This window comes from Temnothorax longispinosus, chromosome 6 (genome assembly GCF_030848805.1).
Source record: "Temnothorax longispinosus isolate EJ_2023e chromosome 6, Tlon_JGU_v1, whole genome shotgun sequence".
In the NCBI taxonomy this organism is placed as follows: domain Eukaryota; kingdom Metazoa; phylum Arthropoda; class Insecta; order Hymenoptera; family Formicidae; genus Temnothorax; species Temnothorax longispinosus.
The window spans coordinates 5480576-5506876 of record NC_092363.1 but is presented as its reverse complement, the minus strand read 5'-3'; the positions used below and the strand labels follow the sequence as shown (position 1 = coordinate 5506876).

General features: G+C 40.5%; 1 protein-coding gene across 7 annotated transcripts in view; it reads left to right on the top strand.

Moving 5' to 3' along the window:
• The window catches only part of Ten-m (teneurin transmembrane protein Ten-m), a 520735-nt gene that overhangs the window by 226192 nt on the left and 268242 nt on the right, over positions 1–26301 (top strand). For all 7 annotated transcript variants that reach the window (XM_071781862.1, XM_071781853.1, XM_071781856.1 and 4 more), the window contains exon 3: positions 19486–19794. In XM_071781862.1, the coding sequence (XP_071637963.1) occupies positions 19486–19794 (309 nt within the window). The remainder of the gene's footprint in view (positions 1–19485; positions 19795–26301) is intronic.

Here is a 26301-nt window from a genome sequence, read left to right as displayed (position 1 = left end):
TGCTGCAGAAAATTGAGATGCTGTAGACATTTGCTGTGGAAAAGAGAGAAATACGACTGACCTATTTAACGTAACAATTCGCGAATTAAATTGCATTAATCTATAAAATGGCAGAGCGCGAGTCTCGGTGAAATAATATATTTATCACTCACCCATGTGAAGTTTAAGGATCAAATTGCGTTGGACGGAAACGTGGAAAATGCGGTAGTTTGCAGCATCGGTAGTCGTCAAATTATTGGCAAGCGATTAAAGCAATGTAAAGTCTGCGCGGACTTGTTCCGCGACGAATAATTTAAGCGTGTGATTGCCGGCGGGCAAATAATACCCGTACGATAAACAACGGACCCGCCAATGCAAGTTAATCGCTCCATTGTCCGATTGTGTCGACGTGCGTGAGCGAATTCCATCGCTCTCTCATGGTAACGCGCTATACGCGCTCTAACACGAACAAAACGATTTGGTTATATCATTGCTTTTCCACGAACACGCTGGCGCACGCATTTCTGCTCGTTTTCGTGCATTAAACCGCGAATAAATATGTCCTATAGGGTGGATTCGTATATATCGTCGCCATCGTACGCTGCTCGATGATGCCGAGCGCAGATCCGGAGCACGAATTATCAGACCGTAAGGGTATGTATCGAGGAAATTAGTAGAACTTCCGGTTGTAGTATGGTATAATAATGATAAAATATATCAACGTTAAAATTTAAAAGATAAGGTTGCTTTCCAAAATTAATTTTAACTTCTAAGAAAAACCTGCTATTATACATAACCGAAAAATGTAAAAAGATATAAATGCAAGAAATAAATTGTCATTAAAAATTTAGATCCGCCATAAGGTATTCTGACACAAAATCTCAAATCGCATAAGTACAGAAATATCACATCTTTTTGCTCGTTTTTATTAATGGTACTTCAAACTGACTGTTATAAATATTCACTTTACTTCTATATCCCGTAACATTTCTATATACGTAACATTTCATAATTTTATTACATATCACAGCCAAAAGTTATATTGGCAAATGTGTTGAATAACTGATGGTTACGCAACATTCTAGCGATCGCCAGATAATCTAATTTTCCTTGACTCCCTATAACGTCTACAAAACGCGCCAGCTGTCGAGTCATTATCGTATATCCGCCCAGCTTATCGTAACCTTCTGATCTAAATTGCACGGTACTCATTGCGCATTGGGCAGCTGTTATCGATGCGAGAATCGATCTCCCAGATCGGTCGCAGCGCGCCAAGTTTCAATCGTCTGGATTCGGCCACGTAATCCGATAAGGAAAGCCGATGGAAGTTAGTGCTTTTCGGGAAAATCTCATCTGACGGGCCGACGCGCGATCTCATTTTGGTGCAGGATTATCACGCCCTACCGCACTAACCGATGGGGATCCGTAGGTCCTGCTGTACCCGGGGGTAAATAAGAGGGGTCCTGCAAAAGGCGACGTACTATAGGTATGACACGATACGGAGCACGGAGAGCCACTACAAGAAGCGAAAAGTCAATCAACCGCTCCCGCCATTGTTTGTACGCGGCTCAACACTAATTCCTATTTGTAGGTCTGATTAAACGCCCGCATAGGGGATTTTCTACTTATAATCCGCAACACGGATCTGCACAGAATACAGTAGAACGTTATAACACTTGGAAAAATCCCCTGAGTCGTGTTCGCCTTATGAAACTGCAGGAGAGAAAAAAAGAGGTGCAGGAGAGAAAGAAAGAATATGTATGAACAATCTAAATGGACGATTTTGCCGATCATATTAGACTCACGTAGCAAGTGTGATCCGACGATTGCCACACCACGGAAATAAATGATATAAAGGAATGCAAGACCAGCGCTATTTAGCCGAAACATACGCCATTGTACCAATAATACTTTCACCTAAAATATAAACCCTCCAGGCGGGCGAAAGTACCAAGACCCACAGGACGAACGAGAAGACTACCACCAACCCCGGTTAGCTAGGATACATATCTACTCCTGGGGAGCCGTTAGCTTGAAGATGGCTCCCATGGGAAACCAACTCTCAGACTCATCGTGGCAAGTAACGACCACATTCCCTCTCTTATTCCACTCAATTCGGGCTGGTTCGTCTATCCTCGTACAGTTTCTCTGACCTTTAACAGCGCACGCTTCAGTTTCGCGCATTCTTCTTCGAACATATTCGCCGTCTCATTGAGGAAAAAGTTTTCGAACGCGGAAACATCGGAGGAGAATTTACATCGACGAGAACACTTTCAAGTTTTCAAATTAGACATGTTGATAACAATGAACGGACGTAGTCTTGATTCTTTATGATAAAAAAGAAAATTTCATTTACGAAAATATTAAAAAGTTCTCCGAAATATTATCCTCTCTCCATTTAGGTGCACAATGTATGTACACACACATACACATAATGTGCTTTTCAATAATTATAATAAAATTATAAGCAATTTATTGCATTACAGATAAAATAAGTAATAATTAGGGTAAAATTTTAACTAATGTATTGTGATTCTCGACAAAAAATTGTTTTCGACATTACTTTTTGCTATATAGTGAAAAAATTTATGACAAAACTTATCACTTCTGGTTGGGATATAATACAACTCGCAAACGCATAATAGCAGGCAGGAGAGAACTGAAACAACAAGCGACAAGAGCGGTGCAACAAGAACAATGTACTAATTTGTCTAACACGATGAGCAACAATGTTTCCGTTCTTCGGTACGTGTAATATACGTACGAATGGAACATATAGTCGATGTCGCGTGTCATCTACGCCCGACACAATGAACACGATTTTCTTGCTCGAGTCCGAGACAATAGTCTTAAGGTTGTAAAGGACGGACTTGACTTGCTAAGAAGGTTGGCCGGTCCCACTGCTCCATTGTGCGCGCAGAGACTAAATTGCATAAAAAATAAACATATGTTACATATTAATATGACAGTGCCTCCGAGAACCACCCCGAGTGACCTTTCCTATAGAGTTTATAAAAAATTCACAGTCAGTTTTCCATAATTTTGTGCGTGAAGCTTATTACAATATTATCAATATTATAACCTTTTAATGTTCGATATTTAATATTATAACGTTAAAATTAAATTTTGGTTAAAAATAAATGTAGACAAAATTAATTTTTAAAAACCATGACGTTTTTTTATAAATAAAGAATAATGGATAAACGTAATTCATAAGTGGTCTATGTACTCATAACGAGAATAAAATGTAAAAAAATGAACAAGCGGGACTTTATTTCAGCAAATGAATTTCATAGAACGTTTTATTTGCATGGCATAATAATTTTGTAGATGACGGGATTTAATAAATTGTTATTAAAACTTTTATATCAATATATTCATAAAACTCGATGCGATAGAGCTTAATGTAAATTTTCATTGCACGCTAGATGCGATTTCAACATAATAACGCAGTTCACATTTTATTTTCATTACTTATGTGTCTCCTTTTTTGTAAAACGCGTAATACACAATAAATTGCAAATGATAAAAACGTTCCTTTGACAAATATGATATTTACACGACAGTATAATCCTTTCGCGCTTGAAATGAAATAATTAGTGAGGGAATGCCATTATATGTGAGGGCTGTGAGGCCCTTTGATAAATATTAATATTAATAACATTTAATTTATACACAACGATAAGAGGGCGCATTACTCGTATATGTAAACAAAGCATCGAAAATTGAATACAGCCTCAATAAAATTTTAATATATCGACCCGTGTAATTATAAAGAGCAATGAAAATCTTTATACATTGCATTTCTCGATTATAATGTCGATGTAACAGTTTATATACATGTGTACACTTATGTGTACATTTGAACACATGCAACATGCGCAGCACCTTCGGCGATGACTATGTATCACTTAAAATTATTTCCGCTTTCCTCAAGCGAGGACCATTGATGGAATTACCGTCAAACTACCTTAAGTGCGCAAACTATCTTAATGATATCGTAAGTTACGTCTCGTGTCTCGTGGCGTTACCGCCAGTTAATTCGATGATCTGTCGATGGACGAATAAATGCGAAGGGTACGGGGAGACCGGAGAACCGTGTGCGAGATACGTGGGAGCGTGGAACCGGCGCGGCGCGGCGCCCGGATTATACCGCACAACCTCGCGAAAGTAATTTCGCGAGACAGGGCACTTCATGAAACAGAGGCATAGCGCGATATTAAAGCGGCAATGCGCGGAATATGGTAATGTCGGAGGAGGTAACGAAACCCCGACGCGACGTAGCCGGACACCGGGCAGCCGGACCGGTGAAATCCGTCCGAACAAAGGAAAACGTCGAGCCACGCACGTTATTCCGTTCAATTTCACCGTGCGGTGGGTACGTATTCGCGTATGGAACGAGAGCCGACTCGCGCAAACGGCGACGCTAATGGCAGTTCCATTCTCGAGATTTTCGAATTTCTCGCAGCAACGTAAAGCCCGGCTTGCACGACTCGCTCGAGAGTTTCAGATTTTCCGGGACTTCGAGATTCGCTTTCTCTCGCTCCCCCCCTCTCTCTCTCTCTCTTTCTCTTTCTCTCCCTCTTTAACTAAAGCCCAGCGAAGGTGTTGGAGAACCGTGAAAATAGGGCAGCGCTGGAAACTCCGTCAAAGTATTAAAATCATATCGTACCCGTCTTATATGGCAAAAGTACATTGACCGCATTCACGGCACGTATTACTTCCGCCATATTTGCATTGTGTAATATTACACAATCGCAGTAAAAAATGTGCAAAAATTCCTCTACTTACTTTTCTACACGTTATTAATAATCAGAATTAACGTAAATTAGTACATTTCATATATGGACTAGCTTTGCAAAACAATTTGCATAGCGCGAGTACAAGTTAACACGATATGTTAAAAACAGAGGTAGTAATCAGATATTTCCGGACTCCAGTCTTATCGTGGTACGTAATAAGATCACGTATCATGTGTCCGAAAATGCAGTCTGATCGATCTAAATATGATACGACTCGAGATACAAGGACCATTTAAATAATAAATTAAAACTCGTGCAAACGATCCCTTATTTTTTCCGCCGGTCGCCTTCGCAACAATTCGCCAAGGACGCAAGGACCAATATAATTCGGTGCTATGCCGGAGTGCATGGCTTTCGGTACGACGGCGAAGGAAGAGGAAGAGAAGGAGGACGAGCAAGGCTGCGGAAGAGACGAGTTAGAGAAGCGGGGAGAAAGGTGGGAAACGATAGAGGGCGAAGGAGAGGACGTAACTCAGGCTGTACTTGGACTATCTGCACGGTGGATCTGGCATCTCGAAGAGCAACGCCCACTCACACTTCGCTGCGGGCGCGTCGCGGCGTGTGTGGCTCGCCTCGTACATACATACGCGCCACGTGTGAGCGCGAAAACGTATATACGCGCTAGGATCCGCGTATTACAGTCACTCGCTCTGCCCGTGCGGGCAGGTAGGTAGGTCGGACACACCGGCGCGCCGCCGCATGCACACACAGGGGTGGATCGCGCACAATTACCCATTGTCTGATACAGAAATTTATGTAAGGATACCTAGGGCCCACGTAACTAACGGACGGTCAGCTCCAAAAGAGAGGGACAGACGGAGAGAGAGGGTGAGAGAGACAGAGAGAAGGAAGAGAGATCTACTAAATCCAAAGGCTCGCCGCGGCATGCGCCTTAGACCGTGCAGATAACCGACGAATAGGATTCAGAAGGGACGTGCTTTGTGAACCGGAACCCGCGAGAGCGGCCGCGTACATACGTAACCTTATATTCTGGCGTGGGTATGGATAGAACTGTACGTGTTTCGCGTATACCGCGGGACCGGTGAGAGGACAGAGCCAGGTTTCGTTTCTTTCCTCGGCTAACTCTCGCAAATACAAGAAAGGAAGCCCTCCGACTCCGAGCGTCTTCCCAGCCGCACGCTCAATCAATGGCGAAAGTTGTTCCTATAGTCGAAGTCACTCGCAAGCGCGTCGTCACTTTCGCGGATCGAAATCGAGTCAGTTTTCAATCACGTAACAAATCAATTAGCTTAAAACATTCGGAAAAGAGGAAGGCAACCATATTCGTTTAGAAAATATATTTGCAAAATATCTGAAAAATGTAAAAAATTCATTTGGTGCTTATTTCGTTGCTAAGCCATTACTCTGACAATTCATCATTAGTCAAACCGAGTTCGTATACACGCACACGTAAATTACAATAAATCAATACTCAGATACGAGCTGCGCAGTGTAGAAATGTGCAACGTCGTACGAAATATCCAGCTTAATCCCGTCAGTAAACCATTCACAATCGTGCATGTCCCTTCACAGTATGCGCACTATTCGACAGCAGGGAGACGACATCTCGATTTGCCGGTCTGAACGGGAATTTAAAAGGATCTCGCGAAATCCGAGAGGAGACCGCGGCACGCCGCGCCGCGTTTTTCGCCAATGGCCATTCCATCGTTTGTCTCGTTTGCGTAAAGAGGAAAAACTGTTATGGAAGCGTTGTAACGCTGTGCAAACACGGATCGTGGCTTCGGCGCATTAAAACGACGACGGGGGAATGGTAGTCGAGCGTCCCTTATTTACTCACGTCCCACGTGACGAGGCAGGCACTTAGTATCGTGATATTACCGGGGCAAATAAAAAGCTCGAGTGAGAAAGGGACGAGTCAGACAGAGAACAAAGTTTTAAACGCAATGGGACGATGCTTATGGTGAACGAATGCCAGCGGTGATTGCGACCGGGTTACAGGTTTCAAATTAAAAAATATTTTGCGAAACATCACACAACCACTTGTATACGCTATCTGCCGCGCTTGTGAAAAGAAATATCGCGTGTTATATCTATAATGTCTTTTGTAATTCCACGCGTGATACCGCGCTTATCATTAAATACGTCGAGATTTATGTAAATTCGAAAATCAACATGAGATCCAATAAAGCTCGATAATCTGGCTGATAAGTCACACGTGTCAGAGGGTGGCCGATACAGATAAGCCACGTAAACATAGTTAGACCTCGTCCCATCGAACTCAAAAGCCCTTTCTCGGGAAGCATTCTGACCCTTTTTATCAGCAGATTACTTTTTACCAGAATTTTTTTAATGACCTCTCACTCTTCGTTGGGTTAATAGAAATTTTAAGGGTTCCAGCCGTATCGCCTGTCTCTCTAAATTGGTTCGTTACAGATATCGTTAAATTACGACGCGTCTGTCGCAAGAAAAACCTTATCTTTCGATTCTTGATTTCGGAAAAATACGCATGCTCAAATTTCTATCTTATCGTTATATTTATGAAGCATAACTAACAACTACAACCACATTATGTACAAGAGATTTTTATAATAAAAAATGCCATAATTCTTACTTAAAAATAACGAATAATCTAATTAATACGTCATACCAAAAAAATGATGACATCTACAAAATAGCAAAAATCTTGCTAAAAGCAACAACTTTTCATTATTTTATCAGTTTGCAACGTAATTATTAACACGAGGTTTGTAATCGATAAGGATTTATCCATCCATATTTCGCGCAACATTAATTCTATTTCAGTATTGCATCCGTGATCACGGAAGTTCCTTCTAACTCGCACATTTGTCACACAAGTCGGACGAGCACCGAGATCTTACAACACGCCGGTTTCCGTCGGCAGGAACGTCAGTTCGGTAATTCGTAGATAATAGCACCACCCACACGGACTACCTTGCGCGAATGATTCATAATACTAATAACGGTGCGCGTTAATATTAATTGAGAATCGGTGTTGGTCCGATCGCATCAATTATGCGAATGACGCGAAAGTAATGCACTGAACAATTCGATGCGGCCGTATAAATTCGTTTTTACCCTTGCATTATATATATGAGCGCGATAAATAACGCAGCGCGCGTAATTATAAACGGAGGACGGAATGAGTGTTTATCTGTCTGCGCAGACGCCTTTATCACGCATCTGGCACACATGCACACGCCGCCGTACGATGAATATCACTCTTTGTGTGTATTGTGTCTATTGCGCACGTATGGTGCGCATTTTATATGGCATCATATAAAAGCAACATCATGCGTCTCGTAAATTGCGTTACTGATAGCACATGCAGGAGATCCTGCTAGCTCTCCTATTCAGTCCACTCAATGGACATCTTCAACGATTGATTTTATAATGCGACACATCTGACACGTCGAAATTATATAAAGAAAGAAATACTCTAAAAAGGTTAATGTTCTGTATTAATTTACAAGTGGAAGCAAACGACTGGTGACTAAGAAACGTAATTATTTCGTAGAGATCTAAATCATGACATGAATTAAGCTTGAAAAAATCAGAAAAATCACGAAAATTTGCTATGAGAATTTTGCAGACCGGCCAAAATCATACCCGATTGCAGAATGCAGCCGCAGCGTTACTTACATCTGGATTTTTCAGCATTGTTTACAATTTGCGTGATGCAAACGGTTTACGCGGTTTTAGCTATCGAGCTTGTTTTTTTAATCCAGCACTTGGCGAACGACCGCAGAGGGTTAGGGGAGAAAGAGAGAAAGAGAGAAACGAAAAGCTTGTGCTAAAAAAAAACTGTATATAGTCTAAAACAAACGCGCTTAGTCTCGCACGCATCCACGAGCGACCCATCGATCACCAGTACGCGTACGTAGGGAATATCGGCAATCGACCAAAATTTTACGGCGCGACGCGAAAATCGTTCGGCAGTTTGTCAGGCGATCGAGCCTTCCGGCAGTTCGTTGCTTCACGTGCTCTACGGGCATAAAATATGCGTCAGTCGTACGTAAAGAATCATCGTCGACCTCGTCACCATTGCGATGTATATTTGCATCTATCGACGATGAAATTTAATACGGCATAAAAATAACTTTATTTATTCAACATTCGATAAATGGATAAATAATGGAAAGATTAATCAATAAATAAAAATTTATAAAAATAACAAAATTGTATATAATATGTATAATTAAAATAAATAGTCATCTTGTAGAATAATATTGCAAATAAAACATTAATATGTTTTTCTTTTGTATATTAATCTCTAGCAATATAATATGAAAGAAAATATTTTTTTATATTAATAATATTAATAATATATTAATATATTAGCATTTATATATGCGTCTCTTATCACTTTGCGAGAACGATAGATACTCGTATATACATATATACATATATTTTATATATACATATCTTGTTAAAACATTCTTGATGGCAAACAATCGATTATCTATAGAAATACACCCGCTTTAGATAATTAATCTATGATTCGTATCAGAATACAGAACACAATTCCGTTCATTTTAAAGCGGACTTTATGATGTTAAAAAAAATATATATATATATGATTTTATCTATGCATATATATAATGCACAGATAAAATTATAAATCATAAAAGAGAGAAGTATTTTAGTCAATAATATTTTAAAAGGTATAAATCCTGTAATAACCTTATATACGGCAACTTCTATAAATTCGAAATTTTTATTCATAACAGATTATATTACATCGAATATACTTTTATCCCGCGATGGTAAATATATTTGATAATTAACTGTTAAAGTTTCCATGTTCGAAAGTGCAATAGCAGATATTACAATAATAACTTTTAAGTACTCCAAATTTTTGCAGGTCTCTCTTTCTCCCTCCCTCCCTCCTTTTCTCTCTATTTCTTAACTCCGCTCGTTCAATTTATTATTCATGAAAACGATGAAAACTCTTAGCGAGGACGTGAAATTTAACTTGTCTTGCTGTCGTCGAGCGCTCGCAAGTACGTACGTACATCTCGGACCGTTGACTTTAGATCGATATTCGAAGCACGCCTTGCGCAGACGAGACACGAACGGGCAAATAGCGAGCGATCGATGCGCAAGAACTCGATAATTTTCTCTAAACGCCTGACGGCGGCCGGACATCAAACGGTCACGCCGTATTTGGCGGATCCTCCAAGTGCAATCATGACCCACGTTTTTTTGCACGTCGGGCGTTCCGAGCCGGTAGCTACTTTGTAACAGCCGGGGCTCTTTAACGTTATTACGCTCATGCGATTCTGCTTGAGAACCAGTTTCAAGTTAGTTAGTAGTGCGAGCGCATTCGGCTCATCCGACTGCCACTTTTCGCTTCGATAATCGATCAAATCTTCGACGAAATTGCATTTCCCTGCGCCGGTCGATGGTGAAAGGTAACCGATGCGAGCTTCTCATTTGCATTTTCGCCTAATGGTGCTCCGAAAAAGGGTTTCGCAACGATCCTGTTTTGCATAAACTAATACGCGAACGAGTACACACGGGCAACGATGCTTCACGAGAATAATTCCGAATTTAAATAAAAAGTGCCGACAGAATGAATTCAGCCCTTATTTCTTCATTAGGGTTGCAAAGTTTCGCGCGCGCGCGCGCGCGTGGCTATCCAACCGCGCGTGGATTCTCACGATACGATGGAACAACGACGCGTTTTCGTCGCGAAACGCCTTAATGCCCGTGTCTTTGACATTCGACATTTTTTTACAACCCATTTTTACGGTCCGCGCCTAGCGTCATCTTCTTCGAGAACGTGGGCTCCTATTTGCACGCGCCTCCTCTTCTGCCTCTGTCAGTCCAGTAACGATGCCTATATATCTCGCGCCTTCATTGCCACTTTCTTGTGAGATCTCTTACAACAGTTTCATGCAAATTTCGCGCGGCGAAGAGGGCGGCTGAGCTCTGCCCCGTTAAACCCGAACGGCGTAATCTCGAACTTTACGATCCACCAACTTCACCCTCTTTTTTTCGCGCAAACATCTCGAAACGAGCCGCGTACCGTAATCCCGAGTTTTACGTCTTCTAGCGGGCACGGGAGAAGGGGGTCTCTCCCTCTCGTACATTTATGCTTTCGTTCCTCCGCCTCGAAGTGAAAATCAGTTCCGGGGGGTAACGCGCATATTGGAGCTGTTGACATCGGAATAATCAGCCGCTGCAATAATACGAGCATCTGATACCGATAATCTGCCAATATTGGCGATGTTGTATTAATACCATGACTAAGTAATCAACAGTTTCCTATAATCGGGGACTATATATTCCTATAGTTGCCTGCACGCACTCGTGTGAGTATCGAGAAGGAATTTAGATTGTTGAGAATAATCGGAAATTTGGAAAAATCTGCAATTATTAACAAAGAATGCGAAGACTCTTTGATATACGATCATATAAAAAAAATAAAAGAGATGTATTCCCATTTAAAATACAAATTAATCACAAATTAGCAAATAATAGTAATAGTTACAAATTTCTAACTATATAATTTAATTAAAAATACGAGATTCTCATAATATTATGATGTTTCTGATTATCAGCTTTAGTAAGTTTATTTTAAATATAGGAATAACTTTATGACTCTTTTTTTTTTTTAAATTCACAAATAACGAATTCATTTCACGTCATAATTTCTTGTACCTATCACATCAGATATTATAATTGTACAATATCTGATATCCGTAATTAAGACCAGAATGAAACGTAAAAAATGACGGCAAAACGCAGGGGATCATGTTGGCATCCGTACCAGTTCTACCGGCGCAAAAACCGGATAGTCGTTGCGACCACAAATGGTGGTATTTCTCGACTTTTATCGGCAGCCATTCACTTTTCATTAGAAACTGTTACCGCGAGAACTGTTTCGCACACCCGTCCGCGCTTCGTCTTCGTTGCCTTTTGTTCTCCGCTTCGCTCCGTGCAAATACGACATTAAGCGTAAATAATTGGCCGATACTCTACGTCAGTATATCAGCAGACGATGCAGCGAGGAAAGGTTGCGCGTGTTGAGCACGCGAGGTTTGCAACTCATGTGTACATCACCGTGCACACTGTCCGGGCTTCCACGGGCGCAATACCGACTTGCGCGACGAGGTTTTTATTCGTTGTTTTATTTCTTTCGCCTCGCATCTCGTCCTCGAAATTCATTCACACGTGAGACACGTGTGACGAGAGATTACGGCATAAATTTTTTGCAAACGAGTTAAGCGAATAAAATTTCGCGCAGTGAAATTTGCAGTCGGCTTTTGATGAAACTCTGTTTTAAATATTTAGAAAAATGTCACAATAATATCACTTTAATAGTTTTCATATTAATAACATCACTGTGTTAAGAGAAAATTTAAATGAATATTATCTAAAAAAGCCGCTTTTAATTATACTGCAAATTACACAAATTAATGTTATATAATAATATGAAATAACACATATCTATATGTTTTTTTGCAAGTTTCATTCTATGACGGAATCGTATTATCAAGAGCACTACATTTTTCGAAATAGCCTGCACCGAAATAGTGGGTGCTACTTTTTATTGAACGTACCCTCGGATCCACGAAGAAAGAAAACCATAAGCCTCGATTCGAGCGATATCGACGTAAGCTCTTTCCATTTAGCGAGCGAATAGAAATCAAGGAAGTGAAACGCGTACTCTCCGTCTCGTCTCGGGAATGCTATCACTGGCGCAAATCGATTAATCCAAAGACGATTCTGGCGTCCGGACAGTGTGCTCGGTCGCCATTACCAGAAAGATCGTGAAACATCCGATCCAATCTCGCAATGGACACTACTGTCCTATCGGCGATGCAATCTTTTTATCTGCGATGTAATCCAAGATAAAAAAAAACGGGTTCGGAAAAAAGAGAGAGGGAGAGAGAGAAACGGCAAAGAGAATTTTTTTTTTACTCGGTGACCCGATAAGCTACCCGACCAGGTACTCTTACGAGAATAAAATCGTCGGATCCGCGTTTCTTCTTCACGTAAAACATTAGATAATCAAGTATAGAGTGTCTCATCCGTATAATACTTTAATATTCAGAAAGTTAATTGGAGTAAAAGTTTCCTGAATACAGGAATGTTAAGGTAAAATAGTCTTCAAATTATAAACGATAAAAATTGATCAAAATTATAGTTCACACACTTACATCTAACTGCGTTTATACTAATCTGTTATATGTTACCGATTTTCACTCAGCTCATGCAATATTGATCTTTACTGTTCATTATCTATTAATTTTCTGTATGCAAATATTACGTATACTATGGCAATCATCAACCGATTGAAATGTTAATTACAAATATTAAGTTTTAGCTCTCGCGGCATTTTATTTCGGTTCAAGTGATTAAGTTATTAACATGTATGTGGATAAACTATAAAAGATTAACATAAAATCAGTGCATTATAAGCATAAATATTACTAGCATGCATTTTTCATTAAATAAATCAATTATATTTTCAATTATCTAAACAAAACTTAAGAATTTACTTAATTATAACGTACTTAATATTAAAAAATTAATCGAATATTATTATTAATATTCTATATCTTTATAGTGTTCTCACTATGGCTTTTTTTTTTTTTACCTGTGTATAGAATGCTTGATATAATCGTATGAATAATATATAAATTGATAATATTTTTACTAGATTTGGAAACAATTTCTCTTGTACAAAAAGCACTCGTTATTACTTTTTAACAAGTTTACCTTGCTTATAAAACATCTTTTTAATTTATACGATAACTCAATAATTGTGCATGTCCCAAAGTTAAATGGTAATCTGTTTTAATCCATTTATTTCAAGCTAATGGATCTATAAGATGTAATATTTATTTGTAATAACTCTTATTTTCTTAACTTGATACATATACGTACGTCTATAATATCTTATACATATTTGATATGACTTCGACAGATCCATTACTTTAAATTGAAAAAAGTAAGTTATAATTTATCGCTTACTGATATGATAATTAACAACGGAGTTAATCTGTAGAAACAAATATATCCTGGTTTTACAGCCCAGTGTCAAAAACAATTAATATTTCAAAAAATATAATAATTGTTTACACCATATAATTATAAACGATTAATTTTGCAAATAATAAATAAAATAATAAACAATAAATTGCTCACTCCATAGTTGCGGCGCCGTCGTCCGATACTTCCTAACCTCCTCTCTCGTTCCTTCATAGCGCTTTTAACACTCGCGTAAACGCGGTTAATTACAATCGCGCGCGCACCAATCACCGGAATAAGATAATCGCGCATCACTTTGCACGGCATTCCCGATATCAACCGCACGCGATTACGTACTTTGCTGTAATGCAACAGAAAAATACGATCGCACCGATCACTAAGTCTGCTTGATACACGCGATGTCTCGCGAATGAGAATAACGTACAAACCTCGAACAGCAAAAGATTTCAACAACTCATATCGATAAACACCGCGTTTATGCTATACGATAACAAAATATTAAAATTAATACAAGATTAATAAATATAATAATACTTGTTAATTAGACGCGTTGCGATGATACTCATCTCACAATCAGAGTTAATCCATTCTGTACCTGTGACGTTCCATTAAGATAAAAAAATTGAATAATAATATTGTCTATCGATGACTTTCTAATTCGTACATGATACAATCGAATCAACGAAAACGCGATGGATTATTCGATATATATAATTGTCCGCTGCTTTAATTGTTCGACGCGAAAGCAATCGACAAAATACATTTATATCGGCGAAAAATTCAAAATGCGACGCAAAATATATTTGTGTCCAAGCTAAAGAAATAATGATTTGCCCATCAGCATTATAAAACGATAATTCATAACTTTTATTTTCTTCTATTTCCTTTATCGTTTTGATTTCTCAAAAAAATCAACCGTGCGAGATATCTGCTTCGACAAATAGCCGTAATACGGATCGTTAATCGTGCAAATCAATTAATCGCGCGCGGTATGACCGCTAATGGTTCGTGGGGAGCGCTAGCGTTTTCTCCTAGTACTTGTCGCGATCGCGCTTCGGGGAGTAATGCGACGATGCACCGAGTTGCTCGCAGCGTGTCCCGTTTGTTCGAGCAAGGTTGGCGCGCGAATCATAGAGCGGCGACCTTGCATACACAAAAACGCGACATACGAAACAAAAACAAGGCCGCGTGCCAGCCGATCCGTTATCTATATAAAACGTTTAATGTACTGTAAAATACAAACGCTGAATATTTTGTTCCTTGCATGTTAAATCATTGTAATTTAGATGAATAGCTAGATATCCCTTGCACATCAAATTGTCTATTTGATAAATGCGCTTTACTCTATTTTTATTTAAAAAATATTTATAAATATAAATAAATTGATTGCTATTACTTTTTGTTAGACTTTTATATTTCAAATTATGTGACTTATTAATAAATCAAAGACTTTTCTTGTAGTTTTAATAAAACGAGAAATTGAAATGTGTGGCACCTCGTTCCTCTTATTTTAAAATCGTACAGTTTTACTTTTCCAGGAATTACCTATTTATATTAAAAATAAATTTAATCATTTACACGTAAAATTAAAATCTGCTATTAATAAAAAACTTGTTACTACTATTGATAAAAGATAAAATTAGTACGGCAATAAAAATCAATATTATGTCAGATAAAAATCAATAATTGATTAATAAGATGACAGATCAATATGCGCAGTAAAAATATGGTTACGGCATAATAGATTCAATAACGAATCATAGCGCAGATTGCACAAGTCCTGAATTCACTGAATATAGAGACGATGCTTTAATAAATTCATGCTGCTGTGTACTACATCTACGAATTAATGACAATTAACTAACGAAATAATTAAATCATATTGTACATATCGGTATAATTAAATCGCCCATGAATAATTAATCTAACAGATATATATATTATGTATACTTGTTCCAGTTTTGCAAGTATGTTATCTGCTCGTCTATTTATACCTTTAGCTATAGTTATGATCATATCATACAAATATTAATATACTGTAACTGATAGGAAAACCTACCCTCATAACTAGCACGACAATGAAAAGTTCACTGTTCTCGTTACCGGAAGATATTTTATAAGCCTGTTATCTATGCGTGTCGGAACGTCGTAACGTACGTTATGTCACGATATTTCACGTTGCGGAATATTATCCATCTGCATGCTCGAATATATAAAACAAGCGACATACTCTGCACGAAATTGAACCTGCTGCAAAGTCAGATGTCGCAGAGGCGCGTCGATTTCACCACATGTCATATCCGAAATTTCGTGATATATAAAGAGAAAAAGATAGAGAGAGAAAAAAATGATATTTACTCGCAATTAATTCATTATTCGCAAATTGACGAGATTTGCAAAATTGTACATCTCTTTAGAGAATTATCGTTTCTTCGCCATACACATAATAAAGTCGACGCATCACGGTACATATGCATTGTATTTATAGGAGTATAGATTATCACGTGCACGTAATACACACGCGTTCAGTTGCGGTAACATGGGAATTATGGTGATATTATAGGGGTTAACCTAATCCGCGTTGAAGGTTACGAAGAAATTTACAAGCTTTCATATACATGCGCGCATACGAGTACTCGATATACGAACGGAGTCTGTATGGTGGCCACAATGCTCCCCCATGGTAACTCGATAATGTATTATGGATACGTGAAATTCGAAGAGAATCTCACTTACCGCAGGAAAATAGAAAATGTTTAAGCGAGTATCCGCGTATACGAGATCGTTTCACGCCGCGTCTAGGTTTTCCTTCTCACATTTTGTCACGATATAGACTCAAATCTCAATCCGTTCCTTTTCAATAAAGGAGCCTGAAAATAGCGCGTGTGTATTTCACAGAAAATTTGATAATATTATTGTATACAACATAAATGTAATTTCTATATGTATTTTTTTACTTCCTTTCTCACGCGTTTGTGCTGAAACTGTTTCGAAAACGATTATTCTTTGCGTAGTTCGCAATAAAATTTTAAGGTATCATTTTTCAATATCGATGACTGTTTTTTTTTGTTTTTTTTTCCCCGATGTGTTTGCGTGACATTCGGACCTGATATGTGACGTTTGGTCTCTCGCATATAACATACCATGGCATTACAAATTTATTTGCGACATGTTTGGTGTGCTGTAAAATTCAAAGCACCGAAAGATATTCTTTGGTACTTGCAACGCATGGGATGCGAACGCGTGTAAGGTTTATATCAGGGTTATTCTCTCCGATGCGCGGTTCAATGTTGCGCGTAATATGCGGACATTGCGGACGTCGTTTGCCACTGCAGGTAGCACATGTTTACGTATGGTTTATTCGATATGTAGTATACCGTATCAGGGAGCTCAATCGCGAGCAACAAAGGAGATCACGAGTCGTCCATCGTTGTAGTCGGAACCTGTCACGTCGGGATAAGAATTTTTACGATTTCCATCCGCGGCAGACTGCAGTAACCCAATTACAAAATCACTAAGCTTGTTAACCGTTAAAACCCCGTAAGTTTGTTTAGCCTGGGGCCGTTTGGAGGATGGACGGACAAAAGTAAACAATGGGACAGAGAGGAAAAGGAGGAAGCAACGCGACGGAAACAGAGAGGGAAGGGGGAAGGGATGCAAGATAGACGGAGGGAGCGACAGAATAATTCGGTTAGCGATGAGTCGCGTTGTTACGCAGCTCCGTATATTGTGTCCATTAACGGTATGCACGGTCAAACCTAATTATAATGGACCCCTCTAACCGCCGCGACGTGATTGGTAACGGTACCTTTTTTGCTTTTAACAATGCTGCCGAATAGAATCTCCTTTATGCGCGTCCATCCCACGTCAGAAGATTATTTGTACACACGAGGGTGGCATATATATAGATCGTGATGAGCGCGCGATGCATTATGTCCGATACGGCGCAAACCATAATTGAATGTCGAATTACGCGCTACCGATAGATACCACTAATAACATTTGCATTTCGCTGTAACTTCATCCATCACACAGAGAAGAGCCTCCCAGCAAAGACATATTGTATTCAAATCCGAAGCTCCAACAAAAAGGAGCCGATGATTGCAACGTCAAAGATAAACAGAGACGATATTTATCAATCCGTTGGAATGCTTCAACGAAAAGAAGACTCTGTAACTGTACTGCTTAATTTAAAATAATTAAAAAGATACAACTCTGTGCGCTTCATATCGAACACGCAATCAAATCAAGGGTTAATCGAATTGCAATTTCCATCCGATCTCTCACTCTCTCTCTCTCTCTCTCTCTCTCTTCAATGTCCACGGACTTGTCGATAATCGATTCCGTCGTCGGGACACTGATACACGTCCACCCATAAACCATTTTGTCTCGGCGCGGAAGAAGCGCAGAGTTATCGAGAAACACGATTTCTCATCCCTCGCTTCTCAACGAGATGCTAACGAACCTCTGCCTCTTTTTTCTCTGGCGCGACGTAACTCTTGGCGACAGGTCGATCGATCGGCCAGCGGCGTGTCAAAGACGCCGATTCAGGGAAGAAAACCGACTTTGCGATATCGATGTCCCGATAGCACGGCTCGCTGGTGCAAGACCCCGCACAAGCCACGCGAGGAGTCAGAGGTCAAAGGCGGGAAGCATCGATCAAAGTTTTCGCGCGATTTATCCCGAAGGCATCGCCACAACGAGGCGGGTCGTCGCGCCATCAGCTTTTTCCATAACGTACCAGTCCGCGACCCCCCTTCTCTCTTTTCCGTCCCATCGCCGAAAACCGGTTTTCTTTCTCACTCGTCGTCACGCAGCATCTGGCACCGCGGAGAATCCACATTCCTGAGATATTTCCGAAACGATGACAACTAGGAGCATGCTCCTGGGACCGATTAGCCTCCTCCGTCGATAGTCGGAAGCCCGCGTTTACGCGCTATTATTGCCTCGAAAAAAAAAAGAAACATTAAGGTGTCACGTGAACATTGGTCTCGCGGGACCGTTTCGAGTAAGGTAGAAGCGATGAAATCATAGAGGCCGATCACGAGGATCCAAAAAAAAGACGTCTCCGTACCGGATATTTCCCCTTGAACGATCCTCCGCGTCTAGCGCCGAAGGATGCGGAAGTCTCGCGTTTCTTCGCTATTTGTGCAAGTGTGCGTGACGCTAGGATTGTTTTCCCAGCTCTTCCTCGTGAGATCTTCGGAGTCTCCTAATGCGTTGCACGTTCTTGCATCCTCGGCCGTCGCGCCGATCTCTTTCCGATGTTGCGACAGCTTGCACTGAGATACCAGCAGCGATATTTTGTTCTTTTTGTGACAAACGCAAACCCCGTCAGATCTCGTGCCACGATAGAGCGAACTCCGAAATTAAACAACGATATATTTTGTGACTACTTTTATGCGTTATACATTTTATGAACTTTATATAAAATAAAATAATAAAAAGAATATAAACAGGATATCTTAATGTGAATTAGGAAATTTTCTAATTTACAATCGTAATTTTAGTCTCTTCTCGTTGATTCTTTGAAAAATTTGGAATCGTTAACTAAATCAATTAATATCTATATGCCTATTGCCAATACCATTTCTGATAAATATTTTAAATTTCAACTTTCTAGAAATCACCATAATTTATTGTTTATTGCCATCCAAAAGCTTTTATTTGAAGCTAAAGCATCGAAAAGAGGTATAACGAATTATTTCGACCTTTGTTTCAGGGAAGGGACGGCTTTATCCGGCCTACAGTCTAAGTGGCAGCGAGGGTGAGGATAATACCTCAAGTTTACGTGGTCGCGCCTATCCGCAAAATAATCATCAAACCAACCAATCCCATCACAATCATTACAACACAAGTCAACACAAGCAGCGTGCCTATCAACAACAACAACAACATCCCCTGTATCATATGCCCGGCAGTGGTGCCGGCCTCAGCGACACACCAACTTCCGGTAACGCATCTGACGAAACACTCACTGATAGTGATCTTATCACTGTTGCTCGTGATTCTGCGCTGCTCGTCCATAACGGTGAGTAAATTCATCTATTTGTATATACATACATCCATTCGTGGTATTTCATATTGCAATAAGTATATGATAAGAATATTGTTTTATATATTGTTTCAACCCAATATAAAAATTTAATATCTACATCCACGACTAATAAGAGATGAAGAATTATTATGAAGGTGTCGTGTTTTTTTTCCGCTTCTCGTTTGCTCAACTAATCTTCGATCGCGAAATCGCGAGGAGCAATGTTAAACCGTCGTGAAAGCACGATGATATCAGTTCATCGCGTTAACGGAACAAATCTTTTGAAGATAATCCACAGGAAGAGACAGAATGGTAAAAGGACACGTGCGACAGAGTCGGTCATTCGCAATAACGCGAAATCGTTCCCCTACATTACTCAAACATGATGGATGGCCCTTGCGGCGATGAGGTGTGAGGCCACACACGGGGTTTGTCGTAGACGGGGGGTTATCGGCACGCCGGCTTGTCAGGGATGACGTATCGCTCCGAAGGTATACACCATATCTCGGAGCCCGTCTAGCCCATCCTGCACCACCTTCATCCAACGCGTACCACCTGGAAACCAGCTAGCTATGGCTAACTCCGTACTCAACATAGCGGACACTTGCGCGTGATAGGTATTTATCACTGCAGTCGTGCGGCGTAAGACGAGTAAATCAATTCATCGCGCATCCGCTACCGACTATATCGACCGATCGGAAAAATAAAGAAAAGAGGCAAGTGTCCGTGCGCAACACGATGCATACCACACGTAATAGGAGATCCGCGGATGGCAGAATGATAAAAACGATTTCTCAATGAGGCTTAAATATATACGCCATAAGCCGGAAGAATACAGAAGCTTCCGCAAATGGATAGAAGCATTATAATGGAGACGTATTCAGTATCGAGTATTCAGTATTAAGTGAGCGCACGTGACGTAGCATCGAATCTCCAGTGCGACTTTCGTTTCCGAAAAAAAAAAAGATACGATTAGAGCTTCCCCTTTTATTGAGCGTAATGCGACTGGCGAGGCTCGTAATATACATCCTACCGTAATTCTCGATACTCCATTAAGATTTCAGCGGAATCACAATGACTGCGACGACTCCGCGCCTCAACGAGATGAAAAGGAAAGCGGGAGAAACTTGCGGATTTCAATCTCTAGCATGACGGCCTCTACCTATTCCCTCAACGTGACAACACGCTGGCGCCATCCATCATATGTACGCTTCTATTCTTCCACGAGCAAATAATTCCTGCCATCTCCCTCCTCCTCTATGACAGACCCGGGACACATCCTGGACGCATAATGCTCGAGGTCAATCCAGCTCTCGGGCACGCATAAACGCGCAATTACAGGCTACGCGGATTAGCATGACAGTGGAAATCATCGCGTCATCCGGGAGAGCGTATTAGACGATTACATTATCGTTGCACACTGCGCCATGAAGCGTCCCGGATTAATAGCGACGCCTTCGATCATACCAAGATGACATTCGCCTCCCTTTTGGATTAAGAATTCATTACAAGCCAAAGTGATTATATTATGCCTAACTGATAGTTTAAAAATAGAAATATTTTCTAAAGCTGTTTTAATTTTAATAAGATATATAGAATTTCAGAAAGTATCTTAAATCGAAAAATAATTTTTGCGTTATGAGATTTTCGCATAGATACTGATATTTTATTCGTTAATTAATTATATTAGATTTGTTAATTACATAGTAACTCTTTCATGTATATAAATGCGTAATGCGCGTTATATCTCTATATCTATATAAAATATGTATTGATACTTTGAACGATCGCATTACATTGCTCCGTATATAACTCTAAGCCAATTATGTTAATGGTCTTCAATTTTTATACTTAAAATCCTTGGCGCAAACAGATTTGAAATAATAAAAACAAATTATTATTTGCCGCAAAAAGCAGAATGAACCACGGTACATCATTCTCTGATTAACAGTCGACGCAATCGCCGTTTTCATCGTCGAGTGCCGAATGAATTAGGATTTTCGCCAGTGTACGAACGGCGGGCGTGACGAATTTCTCAATTCCTCCGCGCGCGGATTCGCGAGCCACGTTAATGAGACGGAAGTAATCCCCCTTCGGGGTATTCATTCGTCCTGGTTGAAAGCCCTCCTGGGTCGGTCATAGTTCCGGCACAGAAATGGATTTCGCCGCAAAATTCCGGTCGCACTCTAATCCACGTCGTCGTCTCCCCCGATTTTCGATATTCACACGAAGGAAGAATTCCCGTCGTTCCTTCCGGGAATCCTCCTTTACGTGTTATAAATTTCTTAGATAAGTCCTAGTGTTCTCTTTCTCTGCTGTATAATTTTTTTCGACAAGGTACGCCTAAACTATGATAATTGTAAATAAATAAATAAAATTTTTTATCACACGCTATCAAATTTTTTTTTCTTTGTTACTATTGGACGTTACCGCTCTTCATGTCTTACCATAATTTCGCATTTTACGAATATATTTAACATCGTCGATAACATCGCGCAAGATTTATCAAATACCCTTTAGTAACGCGGGCTTTTGTCGCCGTTCGGATAATCATGGCTCGTTATATCGAAGAACGCGATGACTGGGCACTTTGATACACAAAAAAATGTCCTCTGTTGCTTATATAGAATATCGGATTTCATCTGCGTCGTTTCGCATTAACGAGCGTCTATCATCGCGAATATCTCCGTAACGATCGGTTCTGCTTCGGCGGGTCGTTAACACTTCGTTTGATCCTACAACTGACGATGTCTCATCGTTGCTTCACGTGATAAACTCGCGCGATTCACTCCGAGCGACTCGCTGCAAACTTGCCGCGATACCGTGTCGCAATATCGCGACGCTGTTTTCTGAATTACAGCCAGTAGCTAGACCCGCCATTCGGGCTGACTGCATTTTCGCTAGGTAGACAGGCGCATAAATAAAAAATCGATACGTCCTTTCGTTCACGCATCTCACCGTTCCTCCTTGTTCCATCGCGCCCTCTCATCGCCTCGTCTCCCGTCTCTCGTCATCTCGCCTGCGTTCGAGACTCCTCTCCTTCGCGTTATGTTTCGCGCCCAATTTGCGGCCCATCATCGCTACGGAAGAAGCAATTTCTAACTTAAATGAAACTCCCTCTTGCTCGCGCTCGCCTACCCCTCGATCGACAGGAGACGCCGGTCTTGAATTTCAGCAAGTAGAGTATAGCGCGAACAGGGCGCGGGGGAAGGATGCACTGGAAAGCTCTTTTCTATCGCAACGAACATACAGTGGCTATTTTCATACCTAGTATAGCTACCAATCGCTCTAGACCGCTTCCTACACGCAACTTTCAATGTTTTTGACAAGATTATGATGGGGGTTACGAACACGCTCTTATGTTAAAAATGTCCATGTGTGATCGAATATTGCAAATATCATCTCCTTTAAACTTGCCATGTTGTATGAAATTAGCACAGCAATAATATAACGTATTTTACGCAAAAATTAAATTCAATTATCAATAATATGATAAATTTAAGAAACCTTGATAGATTCATCATCATGCAAGAAATTGACTCTTAAAATTATTACTTAAACAATCCTGTTCCACATATCTAATAATTGATTTTCATGGCATCGCGATCTTTGTGTATTATTTCCAATAGAGAAACACATACATAGTCAACAGCATTAACACGATGCGTTATGCACGGTGGATTATCCAGCGTTCACTGAAGTACATTGTCCCGAAGTATCACTAAACCGCTTACCGGTTAGATATTACATCCCTGCCAAGATCATCGCGCAAACTTGCGGGAAACTGCAGCTGCAGCTACTTCACCTCGCGTCAAATCATTGCAGCGGGTGATCGTGCGGGATGAGCGCCGCATTCTGAACTTTTCTTTTCCCGGCCACAGATACTTACCACAAGGAGCTAGTTAACAGTTTGTTACGTCCCTGTCACTATCACGATGCAAAACCGGAACTCCTACTAACTAGCTTCTTGCGGCACCGCTATCTCGATTATCGTTTGTCGTCCATTCAGCGTATCTATTACATACATCACCATAAGCAACCTAGATCGATCGCGGAGCTTGTTTTACGCTATTCGGAATAACGTCTGCGAATGTTAAGTTCGCGGCGCGAGATTAACGATTAACAATCAGTTTCTATTTGTTCCTTTTCTTGGACGATGACAGCAATAATTAGAACATAATTATCTTTTAGACGTTTTCTTGATTTTTGCATTGCTGCTGTTATCTTGACTGACAGATTTATGGAACAGAGTTTACCTGTTGAAAGCGGTAACCGCCTGTTCCGTGCTTGCACTCTCAACTTTGAAAATTTTTTCAACTTTTCCCTGATACGGATGCTGATAACTGCATCGGCTCGCTCGGAAGGTAGTAATAAAGCGGGACTGACAAAGAAGGTTGGCGCTATCGCGTGGCTGGAAGTTCGCGAGATTGCCTGGCAGCCTCTCGATATGGCCTGAGTAGAAGCGCGGCGAACTTCGATAATCTTCTCTGCAGCGAGCGGCCCAGGGCCCAAGTTTGGCAATCAATGCGAAGTAACAGTTTAATTAAATACGGGTAACCCTTCACCGACTCTGCGCGAACGCGGACGCGCGCGCACGCTTACTCGAAGACAGACTAATCTCGGCCGCGTCGTCTCAAGGGCTCCAGCTGGATTCAACAAACGTGAGCGTTCGACGGACTCGCAAATCCGATCGTCGTCGTTATTCGCGTCCCGTTTCTCCTCAGTCCCTTCGTCCTTTGCCCCTTAGATCGCGACACGTCAAACTTTGCGGTTGGCAAACAGCAATCGTACGAATACGATTTCAACCGAGATCGAGCCCAAGTCAGTTCGAAAGACCCCACTTCCGTGAATACCAGAAGTTGCGCTGAGTCCGCAGATTGTGTAGATCTGGGTTACCGATAAGGCAGAATAAACACGATCCTAACTTATCAGGTTCAATACGGCACGTAGGGCGTAAAGTCGAGAATAGAGTCTTTTGTTTTATCGATTATATTTCTTGTGGAAGACTTTATATGGGGAGCTCGCGTCGAGTCACGAAAATAGATCTTGAAGATAGAAGTCATCGATTTGTTTCTAGACTTTTTTCTACACAGAATTACTTTACTCGCCGTTCTAATTTGCGTTTTAGAGATACGTGTGATATTCATTTGTACGCAGCCCACTATATACATCGTAATATCATAAACAAGCAGTGCATGTTTCCTTCCTGCGGAGAATTCAAAGCGGATTTATGTGATTACTATTTAACATAATAACACGAAATAAATTTTCTCATGAGCATTTATGAATCGCATTACAAATTAAGCGGGGATTTATGTAAAGAAGAAAGCAGATATTATACTAACGTAACGTGTCTGTGAACTTACGGCGGTCAGGTTTTTAACACGCAAACATTCAAGCTTCTAGACCTTTTAACATGTTGAGCGGATCGCGAGGAGATTCTACATCAGTGACAAAGTACCCTTACGTGAGTCCATTACTGGAAGCACCTTCCAGGCTAGAATGTTATTGATACGTAGACGTAAGTTCGCGCACAGAGACGATCGGGGGCTCCCTTCGAGAGCATTATGTCTGCAGCGAACACTTCTCATCCATTTTCCATTCCTTTCTCCGTTTTTCTTCCCGACTGCCTATGTTTATGTATGTCCAGCTGATTACCGAAAGCGAGGATACGCGGCTGTTTGTCTCCTATACCCGGCAGCGACAGCGGCGAAGTATCGGAGTACATGGGTCACGCTTGAGTACCCGCCTCCCTCGTGTCTCTCAGTGTCTCTTTCTCCTCTTTTCTCCTCCTCACCGTCTCCTTATCTTTTCTTCTCTGCTCGCAGCTACGCACGAGCATCCCCGATGCCACGAGCAAGTTGTATACCCGGGGGCGGAAGGGACCTCCTACGCCTGATTCCGATTGCCTCTTCGTGGCCGTTCGATCGCACCCCGTCGTACGTCCTTTCTCTTTTTTCTTCTCTTCTGGAACCCTTGAGTTCCTTCTTCGCTTGTTTACGTATTACCGGACTCATTTCCATCCTTCTATCGTTCTTTACGCTCGGGACCTCGTTTAGTCATATCGAGAGAAAACGAACTTTTCCCATATGTTCCGTGAATAAATCGCCACAAGGCAGGAGATCCACAAACCGTTTCAGTAAAAAAAACTGTATGTATATGTGTATGTTGACAAATCTTTATACAGTGTTTTTTGCCGTAATTCAAAACGATTATTGTTTTAGCGAGTTCCTGATATTTTTGATACAGGCAATATATATAGATGTTTATCCATATTGAAGAATATATATGTACGCGATTTAATATTTATGAAATATAAAACATTAAAAAGCAAGTAAAATAATATAATTTTTTTATTAAATGTATATAATTAAAATTATATGTATAATTGTGACGATGCAACGATCTCTCTTGGGCATCGAAATTGTACTTTTAATATCCACTTGTTCGTAATCCGTCAACAAGAGTAATGTCATAATTGGCCGCAACGGATTATACCGA